This window comes from Zasmidium cellare (genome assembly GCF_010093935.1).
Source record: "Zasmidium cellare ATCC 36951 unplaced genomic scaffold M409scaffold_19, whole genome shotgun sequence".
Taxonomy (NCBI): domain Eukaryota; kingdom Fungi; phylum Ascomycota; class Dothideomycetes; order Mycosphaerellales; family Mycosphaerellaceae; genus Zasmidium; species Zasmidium cellare.
The window spans coordinates 505,575-523,431 of NW_022986963.1; the positions used below are offsets into that span (position 1 = coordinate 505,575).

General features: G+C 54.0%; 6 protein-coding genes across 6 annotated transcripts; 1 reads left to right on the forward strand and 5 right to left on the reverse strand.

The window, feature by feature from the left end:
• Window positions 1-4,494: 4,494 nt before the first annotated feature.
• Window positions 4,495-5,818, reverse strand: M409DRAFT_55178 (uncharacterized protein; the record flags this gene model as incomplete). The annotated part of the gene is made up of 2 exons (XM_033812930.1): window positions 4,495-5,570; window positions 5,626-5,818. The coding sequence occupies 2 exons, from the start codon at window positions 5,816-5,818 to the stop codon at window positions 4,495-4,497; spliced, it is 1,269 nt and encodes a 422-aa protein (XP_033667226.1).
• A 334-nt stretch (window positions 5,819-6,152) lies between these two features.
• M409DRAFT_66786 (uncharacterized protein) lies at window positions 6,153-7,817 on the forward strand (the record flags this gene model as incomplete). The annotated part of the gene is made up of 2 exons (XM_033817094.1): window positions 6,153-6,569; window positions 6,627-7,817. The coding sequence occupies 2 exons, from the start codon at window positions 6,153-6,155 to the stop codon at window positions 7,815-7,817; spliced, it is 1,608 nt and encodes a 535-aa protein (XP_033667227.1).
• A 121-nt stretch (window positions 7,818-7,938) lies between these two features.
• M409DRAFT_66787 (uncharacterized protein) lies at window positions 7,939-10,796 on the reverse strand (the record flags this gene model as incomplete). The annotated part of the gene is made up of 2 exons (XM_033817095.1): window positions 7,939-9,273; window positions 9,483-10,796. The coding sequence occupies 2 exons, from the start codon at window positions 10,794-10,796 to the stop codon at window positions 7,939-7,941; spliced, it is 2,649 nt and encodes an 882-aa protein (XP_033667228.1).
• A 343-nt stretch (window positions 10,797-11,139) lies between these two features.
• Window positions 11,140-11,925, reverse strand: M409DRAFT_55181 (uncharacterized protein; the record flags this gene model as incomplete). Its single annotated transcript, XM_033812931.1, has 2 exons — window positions 11,140-11,704; window positions 11,756-11,925. The coding sequence occupies 2 exons, from the start codon at window positions 11,923-11,925 to the stop codon at window positions 11,140-11,142; spliced, it is 735 nt and encodes a 244-aa protein (XP_033667229.1).
• Window positions 11,926-12,320: 395 nt separating this feature from the next.
• M409DRAFT_66789 (uncharacterized protein) lies at window positions 12,321-14,933 on the reverse strand (the record flags this gene model as incomplete). The annotated part of the gene is made up of 6 exons (XM_033817096.1): window positions 12,321-13,190; window positions 13,243-13,436; window positions 13,485-14,397; window positions 14,451-14,506; window positions 14,562-14,621; window positions 14,903-14,933. The coding sequence occupies 6 exons, from the start codon at window positions 14,931-14,933 to the stop codon at window positions 12,321-12,323; spliced, it is 2,124 nt and encodes a 707-aa protein (XP_033667230.1).
• Window positions 14,934-15,737: 804 nt separating this feature from the next.
• Window positions 15,738-16,892, reverse strand: M409DRAFT_55183 (uncharacterized protein; the record flags this gene model as incomplete). Its single annotated transcript, XM_033812932.1, has 3 exons — window positions 15,738-16,075; window positions 16,249-16,596; window positions 16,649-16,892. 3 exons carry the CDS (start codon window positions 16,890-16,892, stop codon window positions 15,738-15,740), a joined length of 930 nt encoding a protein of 309 aa, XP_033667231.1.
• Between the last annotated feature and the right edge of the window lie 965 nt (window positions 16,893-17,857).

Genomic DNA, 17,857 nt, shown 5'->3' on the forward strand with positions numbered 1-17,857 from the left:
TGAGAGGCTTTCTGAGACTGTAGGCTGCGTTATACTGCGCTGGAATTCGTTCAAGAACCACTGCTGGAGTTGTTTTTGAGTTAGCTGAGGGTGTTGTTGTGCATATTGACGAAGGGCCTTCCTTTGAGAGACTGAAAGGCCAGGTGTCTTGCGGTCTGAAGGCATCTTTTTAATACCTGGTTTAGCCAATAAATTGATCAGGTTAAGGCAATATAGGCAGGTAAGAGGTTCACACCGAATTTTAGAAGTTGAAGCTGAAAGTATAGCGTTAAAGAGGTTATGTTCCTACGGAATATTGCGTTATCCAGGTTTGACTGTACTAGCTTCGCCTCCCACGCTGAGTTCGAGCCGACCACTCTGCCTTAGCCCCTCGACCACTTTCTGGCCGACACCCAATTGCGACCCGCCGTTCGAGCACCTGCTGTGCTATTGCGCCCCTCCCAGCGACCTCTGACCGTCGCCAAGCAGAGCCTCGTTGCTCGCGGCCGGCTGTGCTGCCAGAATCGGATCGCCATCGCCCTCACCAGCGACAGGGTCCCTGCTCCTATCAGCCGAGGCCGCATTACACCCACCGTCGAATCACCGCCCCCAGCAGACATGCCTGGCCGTCGTCGCGCTGCGGTGGATGCCAGTTGAAATCACCGATGGAGCCATGTCTGCCCTGCGTGTCCAGCAGCGGTTAGGCCTATGGCGTCCTGCTGTCATGCCAACCCTCTGCGATCGGGACGGGCGACACAGCGCAGTTTCGAATCATCATCAGCCTCTACGAGCTGAACTGCACCTGGGTGCCACCACTGGAGCTACAACAGCCAAGCCAATACATGCCGTCCGTTGCGGCCTGTTGGCCATGCTCGCTAGCCTGCGAGGATTCATTCGCAGACGTGCTGCTGCAGCCATGCTACTACCTTTCGAGTATTTTTGATACGCCCAGCCCATCCTTCTATACCCGCTGGCCACACCAAACTCTCCATCCCTGCGACATGTGTGCCCCCGGCCTGCATTTTCGCCTGTCAGCACAAGGTCCCTCCTATGGGTGAGCCACGCGACTGCTCGAATGGGCAGTGGGGCCTTCCTCAAAGCAACGGTAGCATACGAATCAGCGCTCAAGACCGAGATTGCGCGATTCCAAAGTCGTTGATGTGGGCGAACCCGCCTATTCTCAGCGGATGCGGACCAGGTGAAGTCAGAACGAGGAACCAATCACGACTGCCGAAATTAGAACGTGCTGCTTTCCTAAAGATGTGTGGAGAGAGGGGGAGGACCCGCTCTGCATTAGCGCGGATCGGACATCCCACGCGTTCACGAGATTCCGCCAACGCCAACGCCTCTCGTTTCGACAACCGCTTCTTGTCGTTGCTTGAGGCCGGCGGGCAGTGCTTTGCATCTTGGCATGAAAAATCTGCAATCCGCGCCGTACGAGGCGTCAGAGAAACTGTCACCAGGGCGCTGTCTCGGGGGCCTGCGACCCCTGCGTGAGACGCCACCGTCACACGACGGACGACAACGAATGCCTGGTAGTAGCGTTCAATGATCCTGCGAAGAAGTGTTAAAGCGATGGCCTGAGGCTGAAACCCATCAGCCTGCACGAGCAAGACCCTTCCTCAGATCGAGAAAGCACTTCAGGGCAATTGATCAATCACAATGAGGAGAAATCGACCTCGTCAAGCCTCTGGCCACGATCAAACCATCAAGTGACGTTGATTTGAGTGCATACATGGCTCCACTGACCACACCATCGTGGCTCCCATCTCCAGGTCTGTCACCAAAGCTACCGCTCCACCATCAGAAGGCTCAGGTTGGGCAAAAGCCAAAACCGGCAGGAAGAGATCTGTCCAGGCCCTTGTGCCCTGCAGAATCTCTTGCGTCCTGCAGCTGTCCCCGTGGCTAATCGGATATTCGGCAAACCTTGCTTTCTCTGGCAGTACTCACATGAGCAGATACAACGACACCTAGCGGAGGGACTGGTTGGACAATGATCGAGTCGAGACTACACACACAACGAACTGCCAGTCTGTACTGGGGCCTCTTCATGTTCGCTGCTACCCGCCTCGCATGAACGCATGCTCGCTGCGACCTCTACGTCGACCAAGACGTTTTATCCACACTGACGTCTACTCCACGACACAAAAAATGGCGGTGGGGGTAACGAATTTGCACGGCAGAAGAAATCATAGCCAAGCCTGGCTTCATCAGCTACCCTGACACGTGCTCGAGATAGCCAGCATTTCTCGACGCTTGGCTCTTTCATCGTGCTGAGAGATCCATCACCAGTCGCCACCACTCTTGTTGAGAATCGGCCTGCAGGCCTTCGACGGACTTGCGATCGGTCCTTTCGCCATCCATACCCGGATGAAAAGCATCACGTTCTCCGTACCAAACAAAGGAAATAGTCCATTTCCGAAACTTTCAACTAGGCACAGAGATGGTTCACCATTCTGCACCGATGAAGGTTGCTTGGCGGTTGTGGCTTGAGGCAAAAAGTACCGATTGGACCTCACTCTTGTCGACTTTGGAAAGATGGGCGTACCTAGGTACGACTATCATACGAGCTGGACGTTTGAGGCTCTGTTAACTCAATTGATATGGCTTGCTACTTCAAGCACTGGTCGGCAGCACTGTTCGAGTTCGCTTCGATTGTTGGACCTCGAGATCGATCCTCGTATGAGAAGCAACTTCGCAGACGCGGCACAGAAACCCACATGACGATGCTCTTACGCCAGCTGCTTGTCTATCGTTGCCGAAGCCAAGGTCCGATGCGAGCGAGGTCCCCCTTCGCCGTGGAGAAACATCAAAAGCAAGATCGTCTTCACGATCCACACCACCAACGATGATCGAAGATGGGTCGACTTGGGCTTAAGATGCAAGATGATAGATGCTGCGCTCAGAGGACGATATACGCGTCGACTTATCTGTAGGCATGACGCCTAAAGCGATCGTGAGCCGCATCGCGTCATTGCCGAACACACACTGATGAACTGCCTCTCGGTGCATACAACCCCGAATAACGCGTTCATTGCTCTGCGAATCGGCGTTAGGATTGTAGCATCGAACGTCGAACTTCGCAGGGAGTGTCCCAGGCGTTCAGCTGGCTTTCGCGAGGATGAGTCTCAGGATTGGAACCTGAGTTATGGGTGACAACAATGCAAGCGCCGGAGATCGATTTGGCATGGGACCGAATGACCGTACTAATAGCATGATCTAGGACCTATGTGACAGCTCGATCAACGAAAGACAAACCATCGAAAGAGCGGTTCCTCGCACTGGTATGCGACTGGTCGACAGAATATAGGATCCTCATTGATATCGACCTACCTCGCGAGGCAGACCGCCATGGCGACTTGCACGTGAACAGTACGTCGTCAAGCAACACCAATACACCATCCGTCGTACCGCATTCCATACCGAGAATATTAGATATGGAGTCACTGCGGCGCTGCATGGAGGTGATATTGCGACAACATCTTCAACAAGTTTCAAAATGTGGACCATCGGGACGTGAACGACATGATCGTACATCTGTCTTCACGAGAGGAAACGGATGGCATGGTCACTACGATACACGAGGAAGCAAAGAACGCCCAACGAATCGAGCACAAGTCTAGAGCAAAACCACTCATTGCCACTGACTTGCTCATCTTCCTGTTGACGATAACAACGAGGGTGAAGAAAAGCTTCTGCCTGCCAGAGCAAGAGACCTATCCTTTCCACTAATCAACTCATCCGTTCTCAGAAGCTCCCAAAAGAGTTCAGACACATCACACGACACCAACGACAGTCCTCGTTCCATCGTTGTCGCACTCAGCACGCCACGTAAGATTCTGCAACTGATAGCTACGCTCCCTACCGAACCACAGCCCCCCTCGCAGGACGTCTGCGCCGCACAAAAAGATTGCAGCGGGCGACGCCGGAAAATGCAAAGCAAATGTCTCCAAAACACTTTAAGCTTCCTGCGTCTTGTTACACCACTGCGAACTATGAGCTTGCACGCACACAATCACTGGACGACGGTGTACCCCTTGGGAACAACGTACTTTGCTGAGGCGGTCGGATTACCTTCGACACGCCAGATCTCATCTGTACGCTTTGGCCCAGGCAGCCAGGTGCAGGAGAGGTCACGCAAAGGAACGAGGGCGAACGCGTGAAGCGGCATGTTGAGTTGGAGGTTTCGGTCGAATTCGTTGGATCGTAAGTTGGAAAGTGGTAGTAACCTAGAGGCTACCGCAGGAGGACGACGCCATACGAAGCAGAAGTGACAGAGACCTTTCCGATAAGTTGATTGTTGACTTCACTTTTCTTCTGAGGAGTCGATGAATCTATCTGTGAGCAGGAAAGGCACTTTTCCCTGCCATCGTAGTCTTACAAAATCGGGGTATCTCCACCCAAAGAACTCCTTTTTGGCCATGCCGCCTATGCACCCAATGCAACGAAACGCTCGCAAATGCTGCAAATACTGAAACAAAGAACCTCTTCCCTCGAGACGGTCATCTTTGCGCTCTACTTCTCATGATGCTCCTTCTTCTCATTAACCGTCGTCGCCATCCTCTTGCCGATCTCGTAGCTGGAGATCATGATAGCACAAGCTGGTGCTACCTTGAGACAACGTGCACCCCAGCCCTTGAAAAGACCTGTGAGGCCCTCGTGCTGGTAGATATGCCAGAGAAATCGTGGCATTGTCTTGCCCTCGGGCAGGTTCCGGCGTACCTCAGCTGACATGTTCGATTGGATGACGGTTTGCTGGCGAGTCTTTCCTACGTCGAAAGGCGTTGTCACGAGAGCGGCGATCGCACCTGAGCTGGCTCCGGCGATGAATGAGTCCAGAAGTAATGTCCTGGTGCTATGGTCTTTCTTGCGTTCGCCAGAAATGGGGCCTGCGCGTGCTCGTATCATGTCGATTTCCCTGCGGCCGAATTCGTATCCCCACCAGTATAATGCCGAAAAAGGTACGTCTCTCCACAGCGTCAGAGACAGACCTCGCCATAGAGACAAGTAGCCTTGTGAAGCAACCATGTCCTTCAGGCCCACCATTGTCGACCGTAGAACCCCCTTCTCAGACGAGTGCACAGCCTGCATCCTTGTCCGTAGAATCTCAATAGGTCCAACAGCTATTGCCGACATAATTCTTGCCGTGCTTCCCGCAACCAGCGGCGCATAGGCATCGCTCACTCGTCCAGCCATCGGGCTTTTTGCACTTTCTCGCAACCAGTCGTATCCGGCAAAGTAGATGACATTCGCCGGGATTGCCATCAACAACGTCGGGCTCAGACCCCGCCATAGTGTCCAGATGCCTTCATTCCGCGCGATCTTACGGATGCCGTCGAGGGTCGAGTTGAACGTCCGACGCTGGGTCTCTTCTGCCGCACAGTCAGAGATGATCGCCTCATCAATGACGGCGGCATGGGAGGGAGAAGCGACGCAGAATTGGGATTGGTTCTGCACCCAGAAGACCTCGCGGCAGCAGGCTGTAACACCGAGGTTTGGGGGCAATTGGACGAACGAGGGCAAGCGGGCAGAGGAGGGGGACGGACTTGATTGGGATTGGAGGCGGACGCGGACGACATCGAGGGGCGTTACTGCGACAAATTGTTAGCTGAGAGTGAGTGAAAGATGTGCCCATCAAGGTCATACCGAGCAGTGAGGTGAGTATGCTCCCACTCACGGCGGAGAGCATTTTCTGGGTGACTGAGGTCTCCGGATCTGCCGCCGTCCGTACTGTCGACGGCGGTGAGGTGAGGTGCAAGGCAGTCGTGTCCGACTCGCCCTCGCCGTCGGCGGACAGTATTCTGTCGTGCCTCTGGCCTTGAGTGTGCACCGCCGCCATCCCGTCTGCTTTCTCTTCCCGTGGACGCTCCAAGGCGCCGAGAGCGGTATTGTGCGCCTTCTCCAGGGAAGGCGGTGTCCTGGATCTCCTGGCTGCACTTTCGTCGGTCCTGCGGTGTTTGAAAGGTGTAGAAGAAGAAGTAGCAGAGGTCCGCGATTTGGTCGTGGCGCGAATGATTCGATGATGCGGGTTAAGATACACTTCCGGCGTCCGATCGCGGCGTCCCCTTCGAGCTAGAGCCACCCGAGCGAGGCACGTCACCTCTTCAACAAAGGACAACCACTGCCATCAGCTCAATGTCCTACACTCTTGAGATACATCAATGTCTGCAAAGATGAGCGCAGAAGAGATACAGGCACCTAACACGGCGCCAGAGACTGAGGCAGAACTCGAGGCATTCAGACAGCGATGGCGCGAAGAAGTAGAAGCCCGGAACAAGCAGACAGCAACGCCATCGACAAAGAAAGCCTATGAAAAGATACAGAGGCAAAGGGGCGCTCCTCCGCCAGCACACGCCACGGCCGCCGCACCCTCGTCAAGTCGAACGTACAATGAAGAGGTAGAACCCAAGGCATACCACGATCTCCCGAACAAGGAGGAGCAGCTAGTTCTCGGGAAAGAAGGACAGGACCACGACAGAGACGTATACAAAGAGCCTAGCTCAGCGCTGGAACATTACGAGAGGGCCGTAGAAAGGGAGACTCAAGGCAATCTAGGCGAGAGCATCAGACACTACCGAAAGGCATTCAAAGTACACCTCCCCTCATTCCTCTTCTCTGTAGTACGTGCATGCTGAGGTAAGTCACAGCTCGACGACGGCGTCCACGAAGCCTACAAGCGCAAACACTTCCCTCCATCATCTTTCGTGAAACCCAAACCGACCAACCCCAATACATCCAATGCCGCCGCCACAGTCCCCCGAACCGACCACCACTCCCTATATGGTAGTTCCTCAGAAGCCCTGCCAGCAACCCTCAAACAGCTAGTCGACGACTTCTCCGCCCTTCGAATCGAACCCCCACCACCACCCACAGATGCCTCCCCACAAGAACGCTGCCTCCTCGCGGAGATGCCCGAAGAAATCCTCACCCAAATCCTCATCGACCTCGCCACCCAAGACGTCGCCTCCTTCGCCCGCCTCACCCAAGTCTGCAAACGCCTCGCCTACCTCGTCCTAACCGAAGACTCCATCTGGAAACGCGTCGCCCAAGGCCCCGAATTTGGGTTCGCCGCCATGCTCTACGACTACACCGTCGACATCGAAGGCTTCCCAATTTCCGCGAGCGACAACATCGCCCGGTACCTCGACGACGAGATCGACGAAACCGAAACCCCACCCCTGGTCCCCTTGCCAAAAGAACGCGAACAGTCCTTCGACGCTTTGACAGACTCCCTCCTGCACTCAACCTACGCCTCCTCCTGGCGCCACCTCTTCCGCACCCGTCCCCGCCTGCGCTTCAACGGCTGCTACATCTCCACGGTGAACTACACCCGCGCCGGCGCCACAGCGACCAACACACTGACGTGGGGCGCCCCGATCCACGTGGTGACCTACTTCCGCTACCTGCGCTTCTTCCGCGACGGCTCTGCCATTTCCCTCTTGACGACCTCCGAACCGCCCGACGTCGTACATCACCTCACAAAAGCAAACCTCCACTCCCACCACGGCTCGTACCTCCCTTCTTCCGTAATGAAAGACGCCCTGCGCGGGCGCTGGAGGCTCTCCGGCCCTGCTTCCTCCTCATCGCCCGACCCGCTCACGGGCGAAGAGGAACATGAGGGGGAATTGTTCATCGAAACGGAAGGCGTCGTGCCCAAGTATACGTACAAGATGCACTTGGCCGTGGCGAACGCGGGGAAGAGTACGCGCAACAATAAGTTGGCGTGGAAGAGGTTTTGGAGTCACAATAAGCTGACGGACGATTGGGGCGAGTTTACGTTGAGGAATGATAAGGCGTTTTACTGGTCGAGGGTGAGGTGTTATGGGGATGGCTGGTAGACCAAATTTTCAGGGAGCTTGTGTAGATGGATAGTGGGGAGGAACAGTCTCCTCCAAGATCATCAGTAGATTCATCATCTCATTTCAGCATCAACTCATACTCCCCCACTACAATTACCACTCAATACCTCTCAATCAACCACGCCCTCCTCTCCCCCTCTCCCATCTGATTCAACATCTCCTGCTCCGCCTTCTTAACAGCCACCCAATTCCTCACCAACAACCCCTCCCCCTCCCCACCGCCAACCATCCTCCCCACCTCCCCAACATCCTTCTCCAACGCCCCCAGCGCATCCTCAAATCCCCTCGGCAACCTCTCCACAATCCCCAACCCCGCCTTCTCCTCCTCCGAAAGCTTCGTAGGATTCATCCTGCAATCCCGAATCTTCAGCTCTACCGACCTCCTCACCCCGTCCAATCCTACCCCCAAAATCACACCGAGAGCGAGGTACATATTCGCCAGGCCGTCGAGACAGCGGATCTCCCATCTTTGGGCCGAGACGCGGCGGAGGGGCGTTTCGCGGTTGTTGGTGCCCCATGCGACCCAGGTGCCGCCCGTCCAGCTGTTGTCGGCGACGCGGCCGTAGCTGACGGGGTGGGGCATGGTGATGGCTGTGATGGCGGGGAGGTGGGCGAGGATGTTGGCGATGAAGGATTGTTCGATGGTTTCGAGTTGGGAGAGTTGGAGGGTGGAAGTGTTGAGGGAGATGTGGGCGTGTGCGGCGGTGCCGATGCCTGGGAAGGGCATGGGGTGGCAGGTTGCTCGGAGGCCGTTCTGGGTGGCGATTTGTTGGATGCATTGTTTGGCTTGGATCAGGGTGTCTACCGCCTGGACTGGAGGTAGCGGTGGGAGTACGAACTCGTATTGGCCTGCGCCAGCCTCTGAATGCAGTGCCTGGATCGGTATCCCTATGTTCTGCAGGACTGTACCGATGGATGTCATTAAGGCCACAGAAGTCATGTACTGCTCGTCGCTAAAGGTGCCCCATGCGTGGTTTGCGTCGAGGGGCGAGAATGGATCATCGCTGCCTTTTGGCCCTCGCCTGCAGAATGTGATCTCAATCTCGAAGCCGACCAAGAAGTTGATGTCATATTCTTGTTCGAAAGAATGGACGATACGCTGCAGCGTGTATCTTGGACATGCCGCGAGACCTACGCCCTGCTCGTCGGTGAATCTGGCCATAACGGTTGCGGCGTTCTTGACGGGCCCGGTCGGTTGCAAAAGACGAAAGCTGCTCAGGTCGGGTTCAACGTATATGCTCCCAACAGGGTCACAGATCGATGACATATGATCATTTGGAGTCGTCCCAAGATTTCCGTTCGATATGGCAAATCGCCCTGGCCCGCTAGTCATCATCTTATCAAACTCAACAATGGGTAGCCATCGAGTGCGCATCTGTGCGTTGTAGTCGAGCCATTGAACGAAGACATATTGCACACTACCCTGCCTGGCGGTCTGACGATATGTGTTCATGGCGGCCGGTATGCTGCGAGTGGCTACGACAGTTGGCATTGGTGTACCATTGGCATTTGTCTATGCTGGCATCAGCACTGAATTGAGAATAGCACGTGAAATGACTTGCATTGTCACGAAGATGCAGTGTGTGAATTGTTCGTCAAAGTGGATCGAGTTGACAAGCACAAGACCTAAGTGAAGTTACTTACATCTCTAGAGTTCGACTTGGAGTGTATCGAGACACTGCGTCCGCCTGTAGCGGGTAGCACCAAGTCGAGGTTATAGAGCAGGTTCGAGTTGAAGAATAGAACATCTTTCACGGCTTGCACAGCCTGAGCAACCGTCAAGTCCTCGCGGGTGACGTACTCACACAACACCTTTTCCAAAGCCACACGGCCTTGCAGGTTGGCGAGATAATATGTTTCGGGGTGATGATGGCCATCAGTACTCCACAAAATCTTAGACGTCGGTGTGATCTCCAGAGCCTGCCGAACAACTTTCTCTTGACCATCTCTAGAGACCATGGGAAACACGAGACCGATATCGAGGTAGACGTTCTTGTGTACGGTTGCAAGATATCCAGCTTCACGAGTAAATGGGTAGGACGAGTGGAGAAGCACAATGGGCACACTCGGAAAGTGTTTCATCAACGGCTGCATGCATGCCGGGTCGGATTCGAGCAGCGATATGTCGTTGTCCCCGAGGCCAGTGTGGAACTGAATTGGTTTCGCAATACCCGTGGCCTTGCGTGCAGCGTCGACCAGCTTGCACGCGCTAATTACAAGAGCATCACACATGCCCTTGCTCTCGACACGAAACTTGTCTTGCACATAGCTGGGCAAGAAGTGTCGACGAAAGCTTCGAAGGCCGGCCTCTGACACGTCTGCATCCCGACCAACGATGATGTCCAAGCCTGAGCGGTAGCAGATGACCGATTTCAAGCCCACCACTTCGGAGTCTTCGAGACTAGCCGCGATAGACTCCTCGAAAGCAGCAATGAAGTCCAGCCAAGCAAGCGAGCAAGCCTCCTCGTCGGCAATATCGACGCCAGCAGGCAGCTTGCCTTGCTGATGCAAAGACTCCAAGATCTCTGCAGCGACAGCTTCGATTCGCACAATGCGTTTGCAAGGCGTGGTTACGAACTGGTCATGCCAAGAGTAATCCTCAAAGTCTCCATAGAGCCCATCATCCACGAGAATCGTATGTGTCCCCTCAAGACATCTCGCGATCAACCCATTCGGATCAGTCTCAAGCAACTCTCGCCGTCTCTTCAAGATAGCCGACCAATCCGCGTCGTGAGGAACATCATACAGCGTCCGAAGCTGTCGTTGCGCTCTGAAATGCGGCAGAGCCTTGACATGGTCCTCGAGAGCTTCATCCTCCGCCTCTGACGTGGCACTGAGAAAGTCTTCGGCTTTGAGACCCTGTGGTTTGAGCAGATTGTGGGCGTGGTTGTCGATTATAGGGCAAGTTCTGACAATTTTGCGTAGCTCGTCCAGCGATTCTGTTGTGGTGTGCGCCATCCTGGGCGCATTGTTTTGGGGACTCGACCAGCGAGTCGTGAGCTGTGCTCTTGTGGTTGAAACGAGAGCTCCTGCGCGGCGAGGGAAGGTGAGATAGGCCAAGATCAGGGAGCTTGGACCCCATTTCAATCAATGCGTCAATCAATTCATTCATTAAACTTTTAGCGCCCACGTACTTCTACTCCTTCATCAACCACAACTTTCTCTCATACTTTCCATCACGGGGTCAACAGGATGGCTACATTCAAGGACGAAGCTTTCTCACATTGAAGGCTATTACACATTACACCTCTATCTCCCTGTCCTGCCCAACTCATCCCCATTCCCATCAGTCACCACACATCTAATCCTTCCTCTCCAACCACTCTCCACAAGCATCATAAACCTCCCTATACCCCTCAAACCGATACAACCTCCGAAACACCCCCTCATCAATCACCCTCGCACACTGCATATTCCCCACCATCGCAAAATCCACATACCCAGGTTTCGCCCCCTCAATAAACGGCCCCTCAGCCTTCCTCGTCCGCATCATCTCCCCATTCGCCCTCATTTTCTCCTCCACCGCCGCCCACGCCTCGTCTTCTTTCTCTGGAGGAGGCAGGAGTTCCTCCAAGCTAGGTCCCAGCGCCGCTTCCCGTGCAGAGCGGAAATACTCTGCGGCGCGAGGCGCGAGGATGCGGACTTCGCGCGGCATCAGGGAGTTGCGGAGGACGATTGCGGCGATGGCGCGGGAGTCGGCGCGGATCTTGTCGCCCAGCTCTGACTCTAGAGGGACTGGTGGATTGGGGTAGGTTTGCTCGAGGAAGGCGGCGATGGCGGGGGAGTCCATGATGTATTTGTTCGAGGGGATGTGGTGGATTGCCGGGACGGTGTATGCGTTGCCTTGAGCGTGGGGAGCAATGCCGCTGGGAAGGGTGTTAGAAGGTTGGTTGAGTGTGATGGCTTGAGGAGCTTACAATTCTTTCAAAGTAGGTTCGATGTCCGGGAACTCGAGGAAGACGGCCTTGTAGGCGATTTTCTTGTAGTTGAGCATCAGACGGATACGCCAGACGACAGGGCTGAAGCAGACGCCTTTGGTGCAGGCCAGATCGTATAGTACGATTTCCGCTTGATTGTGAGAAGCCATATTGTCTCGGTATGTTGATTTGGTTATGAAACTTTTGGTTGTAACTCGTTCTAAACGCCGATTTCTTGACCAAACGTGTTCACAGAGGATGCAGTGTTCTATATATATCTAATCTACCCACATGCGCGTCTCCTTAAAACCGACTACACCGCCAGTCAGCCCGCTTTCGCACCTGTATCCGGTGTGAATTGGTCGAGTTATGCACGCCCTTCAGGCCCACAAAGCTTACGAAACCATCAAACATCCAATGGGAGAAGAGGGCTATAGGCATAAAGCCTTGACGACTACTTGATTTCGAATAGGCATCTCTAGCGTCGTCGTCACAATGCCTCGCTAATCCAATACAATCAATGCTATGCTAAGCTTAGACTCAATAGCCTATGATCTGTCACTGCTCAAGGGATCGTAATGCAGTCTCCGGTGAAGATGCTCTTGTCCCGACTGGTCCACACGTTACCGATAGCCGCAAGATGCTCTCTTATATCCAAGTCACTCCTCACACCGTGCTTCTGCCACTCCGCCACCACCTTTCTGTCCCCTCCAACTGCCTCTGAATCGATACTGCCAGCAACACAATGATTGACGCCGTTCAAAGCGGTGTCTGCCACAGCCTGCCACGCCGCAGTCATGTCGACGGCCATCTCAGGTGTATAGAACATTCTGCAGTCGGCAGGCTTGAACTTGAACTGCAGTGGGACGTTGCTGGGGTCGTCTTCTCGGTAGCCGTCCCTGACATTCAAACCTTTGTAGATGGTGCGATAAAGCAACAGATTGTCGTAGTCTCCCAGAGCCGTTTTCTTGTAGAACTCTGCCGGGTGGATGTATCCGTACCGAAACGGGGCCTGCACCCAGTCAAGTATTTCTGCCGAGCGTAGGGATTGTGTTCCCTTGACACCACCGACAGCCTGGGTGATATCCACATTGGGCCGGCCTCCCAAGTTGATCGTCTTGATGCCCACTTGCTGCCGCATGAACTCGCTGAAGATGGTGCAGGTCGAGGAACAAAAGCCATCTGTGACAATGACAATATTTTCAGGCTCGAATTTGCGTTTGACAAAGCCGGGGCCGTCGGTGCCACTGCTATCGTCTGGTCCGAACACGCTGGATAGGTTCAATCGTATGATAGGGGTGAAGGCGTCTGGCTGTGGTCCAAGCATTTGCGGCCCGAGCTTCTGTTCCCAGGATTGGAAGCTATTGTCATTGACATCGAGATCATTGCGATAGTTGAACCACGATGACACAGCTCCCCAGACCGTATCGTCAAGCTAGAAGTGGGTGTCAACACAGACACATCATTCATGAAGGCGAATGACTTACATCTTGAACCCCATTGACGAGACCGGACAAGTAGCTGATCTCCTGTCCAATGTAGTCGTACGCCTCGTGGACTCGCCATCGAGTGGCACCATACGGCTTGATGTGCGGGAAGAGCTGGAGGAACATATCATATCCTTCCCAAACGCTGCCTCCACCGTTGGCCGAAACATCGATGATCAGCTTCGTCTTGCTCTCTACATGAAGTCAGCGCAACTTCAAGATCGGATACAAGCTGATCTCACCAGTAACTGCACACTCAAGGAAGTCGGTGTTCACTGCACGATACTCATTCCCTCCGCTAAAAGATGCCAGACTCAAGACTGCCACATCGTCGTAGCCTTCGCCGTCAAGGAAGTAGCCTGAATTCCGATTCTCCGAATGGCGGAACACAGGTGTTGGGAATCCAGGGGCGGGCATTGTCGTAGTGGAAGTGGAAGTGGTCGTGGTTGCTGCTGCTGTTGTGGTTGTTGGCGAGGTAGAACTAGTCGCGAGCTGATCCGCTGGCTTTGGAAGCTCTGGCGGAATGAAGAGCTCTTTGTAGAGATCTGGACCACTTGTGATGTTTTCAAAGGATGCCGAGACTCGAGCGAAGTTCTCGTACGTCGATGACGAGCAATTTGCGAATGTCAGCGTCGTGTTTGCCCCGGGGTAGACGAGTGATCCATTCCCACCGCCACTGAACATGCCTTTGCCATATCCACGGCGACCTAGTGAGACTTGTGGAAGCAAGTAGAAGAGACTGTTCCATAGCGCGTCTGGATCCTGGACGCTCCCGTTTTGAGCCAACTCGAGCAGAAACTCGGTGCTATTGCGCCCATCGATAAGTGTCAGTGGACTCGGTGTATAGCTTGCGTTGCCGACTACCGTATTGTAGATATCGTAGTACAGATACACCTCGGGAATGCTGGTGCCATCCAACGACACGGAGACCAGTGATGTACGCCGGCCCCACAAGAACACACCTTCCACGCTGTCTGGATAGACGCAGAAATCGCCAATGTGTGTCTTTTGACGCGTCTCGTACAGATCAAGGCCGAACTGGTATTCATTATCGTAGCTGTCAGTCTTGGCCGTGATGTAGACCCGCTCCCACTCAGCCCGAAAGTCGTAAGGCGCTTGCACCTTCTCAGCATACTCTGCAGGAGGATCTTTAATCTACAGGAAATGTCAGTGTTCAGTCGGGGAATCGTCTCAACCATGACCCTCACCCATTCCAGATTGGTCTGCCAGTCCAGATAGGGACGGATCGAGTCTAGTAACGCAACTGCACGTCGCCAAGTCAGCTTCAACACAAACAGAATCGTTCCATCAAGCTTCACCTGCTGCTGAAGAATTGAATGGAACGCTTGTAATACATTCGTATGCAAGCTGGGCGGAGACTGTTGCCGTTGCGCTGGGACTGGTCTTGATTAAGGATGACTGGAGCTTCCGCACACTGTTGCAAGCATTGTCGACAGAAGCGTAAGAAGTGGACGTCAAGGAACTGGCGGGAGAAGCGATCGTCGGTGGAGCGGTTTTCGTTCTAGTAAGCTTGAGGTCGTGCCACCAGGTGTATTTGGGTGCCGGTGGCGTGTAAACCGCTGGCCTTGCCCTGACAGTTTGATCAGCGAACGTTTGATCAGCGAACCATTTCAGTGATATTGCCCTGCTCGACCCCCACCCTCCGGGCCAGTCTTTCTCCCAGTAGCCATGTTCCCAGCTGTCTTGCCGGGTTTCGATGGCGCCCGCAGTTCTGCCAAAGGACGTTACCGCGATGACCGCGATGATGATGACGATATTGATAAGCTTTTTGGGGTCCCCTGGAGGCTTTGAAGGACGAAAGAACTCAAAACAAAGAGAAAAGATTGGTTACTACTACTTATAACTGGCAGGTGCCCACCATCGACCTTTGCTTGCACCATCCTGGAGTTGCAGCCGTTCCTGGCTCATAGGAATCTGTGCACCTTCACCTTCACACTGCGCTTCGCTCGGGCAGGAAGGCGAAAGGTTCGGCATTCGACATGGCGGGCAATGGATATTCGATCTCGCTCTCGAAGCTGCGGATACGTCACTGCCGGGCTGACCTCAAAGACATACGGGCAGTCACTGTGACCGTGATGAAGTGGGTAGTTGTTGGAGCAACGCAAGTTGACAGAATAAACGCATATAAGGTTTACGCTAATATGGAAGTAGCATAGCCCTCGGAGGGAAGGTCCGTTCGCTTGCGCCCGCCATTGCTGCCGCCTTTTGAAGTTGCTTCGTCTTCTTCCTCCACCACATTCATCCCTACGAACAATGATGAATCAGACACGAAGAGCCTTCGCAGACTACCGTCGCCCAACCCATCCGTGCAAAAAGCGCAACCACGACGTCGACCTCCGCAAGAGGAAAGTGAATAGCTTCCGTCGCTCTTACTCGAACACAAGGATTCCAATTCTTCACCCCTTTCTTGATCACTAGAATTCTGAGGTCACCTAAGGAAAACAACTCCATGTAACACGACTGCGCTTGCGACCTCAGTTGCCCATACGAAGGCCATCGTTCATTGCCATGATACGCGGGAACCGGGTACTGGGGGAGAACTTGTAGACACTTTTCGACTGCATCTGCCTGTGGACCGTGTGACTGCCGTCTGTTACACCATGCATCTTCGCCTGGAAAGACATAGGCATTACACCCGCGCGAAGCAAACTTTTACAAGGAATCTTGTCAGCTTTTGGATCCATTACCACGACCAGGATTGAAATTTGAACCACGAATCCGTTATGCCAATCACCGAAGCAACATGGGTGGCCTTTGTCTTTCAGGCAAGAGGTTACTCGGCAGACACAATCCAGGGACTGGTCCTGGAGAACTAGAAACTGTGTAGTATGATTGAATGGAGGTAAGTCAATGGCTCGCATATTTACACACTGCCATTTGGTCTCTCGAAGAACAAGCAAAATTCGCCACCCACTACGTCAATCTACTCCTTCGACGGCAAATTGGTGATGGACTGCAACATGTAGTTGCCACCAATCGGGTTACCTAAGCCACCACGAGTGGTGTATCCGAGCAAATCGAACGTTGGCCGGACCTGAGCTTGGATAACGTTGGGCTTGTATCCAGCAGGTTCGCGGTAGACGAGCCAAGTATAGCGATGCTGTTCGAACGGACTCGCGGGCGTTGGCAGCTCGTAGAAGGTGACAGTGTTGCCGCTGCTGGTGCATGGTTTCACACCCGAGATGTACCAGTGGAGGAAATTGATTCGGACACCTAGGACCGGAGCACCTTGGGGACCTGGGACGTCTGGGTCGACCATGAAGAAAGAGTAGGTGGCATCCGCAGGAGCACCCGGCTCGGCGGTGAATGAGAAGGTGGGCTGCAAAAGGGTGTCTGTGAGATCATCAGCGGGTGTGAGGACTGGTCGCACAAAAGCCGCACATACCGAGAGTTGACGTCTGTGTGCCTAGGTCGACATTCTTCGTTGCGTAAGTGATCGAAAGCTTGACCTTGGGCTGGATTGTGGGAATGAGGGTCGGGACAATGCCAGCAGACGTGAACGAGGCCTGCACTCTGGCTGCCTCAGCCGGAGTGATTCCAGTACCACAAGCCTGACGTTCCTCAACTGGTGCTGAGAAGGCAGCTGGTACGATGCTCACAAGGAGCGAGGCAATCTGACCGAAGCGCATCTTGACAAGGTTGACAGCAGCAGCAGAGGCAAATTCTGAGGACTGGAAAAGCGCTTACAGAGTCGACATATGCTACTCCTCACCTGGTTTTATACACAAGAAACGGACGAAAGGCCGCGACGTCACCGTATCATCCAACGAAAGCAACATCTCCAGCACCACATTCACGTGTCGGTGCGAACGCTCTTGGCCTTCTCCAGCTGTTCACATAAACACCTACGCTTGTGCGCTTAAACAGCGCCACAGTCGACGATGATCCCAAGAGCCTCACGCTAAAGCGAGGACTTGGCCAGTGAGGATCTCCTGGCGATCAAGCGATCGCGAATTGGCAAGCCATTGCCAAGAAGAACGATGATGGAGTGCAGACGCCACGCAGAGAGCCGCGCGAGGTATCTTCTGCGAGACTCCTCTCTGCCATGATGTAGATGCGGCTCGGAGAATTCGTCACGCATTTGTTTGCTTTCATGTCATTGTGACTGACGTTGTCCAAGAGGTGAAGTCCAAATACACATCGCCATCGTTCAAGAAACCACCGCAGACGAAGTGGGTCCCAGACATGTGTGATGGGCATTGGCATTCCGACAACCGGGGCGATGCATCCCGATGTCATCGATGCGATGAGGAGCCTCGTTGCGGGGTTCGTCAGTGATCGACACTGCAAGCAACCTCCAAGACTCGACTTGGGACACCACTCGGAGTTGCTCGCAAACGAAAGAAGCAATGCGCCCTTGTACGTAAATTCATGGATTTGGTGTTGTGATTTAGTGGCTGACATGCGAGTCGGATCCTGACTGACAGTTAGAGTGAGAACGGAGCTAGGCTGAAGAAGGAAGTTGCGAAGGTGCGGAGGTTGAGCCGATGAGCGACAGCTCTTGAGTTTGATTGAAAGAACACCACCCAAATGGGCAGCGTAAAAGCTTCGAATGCGGCAAAAAAGAATCGCATCAGCATACCACTAAATCTCT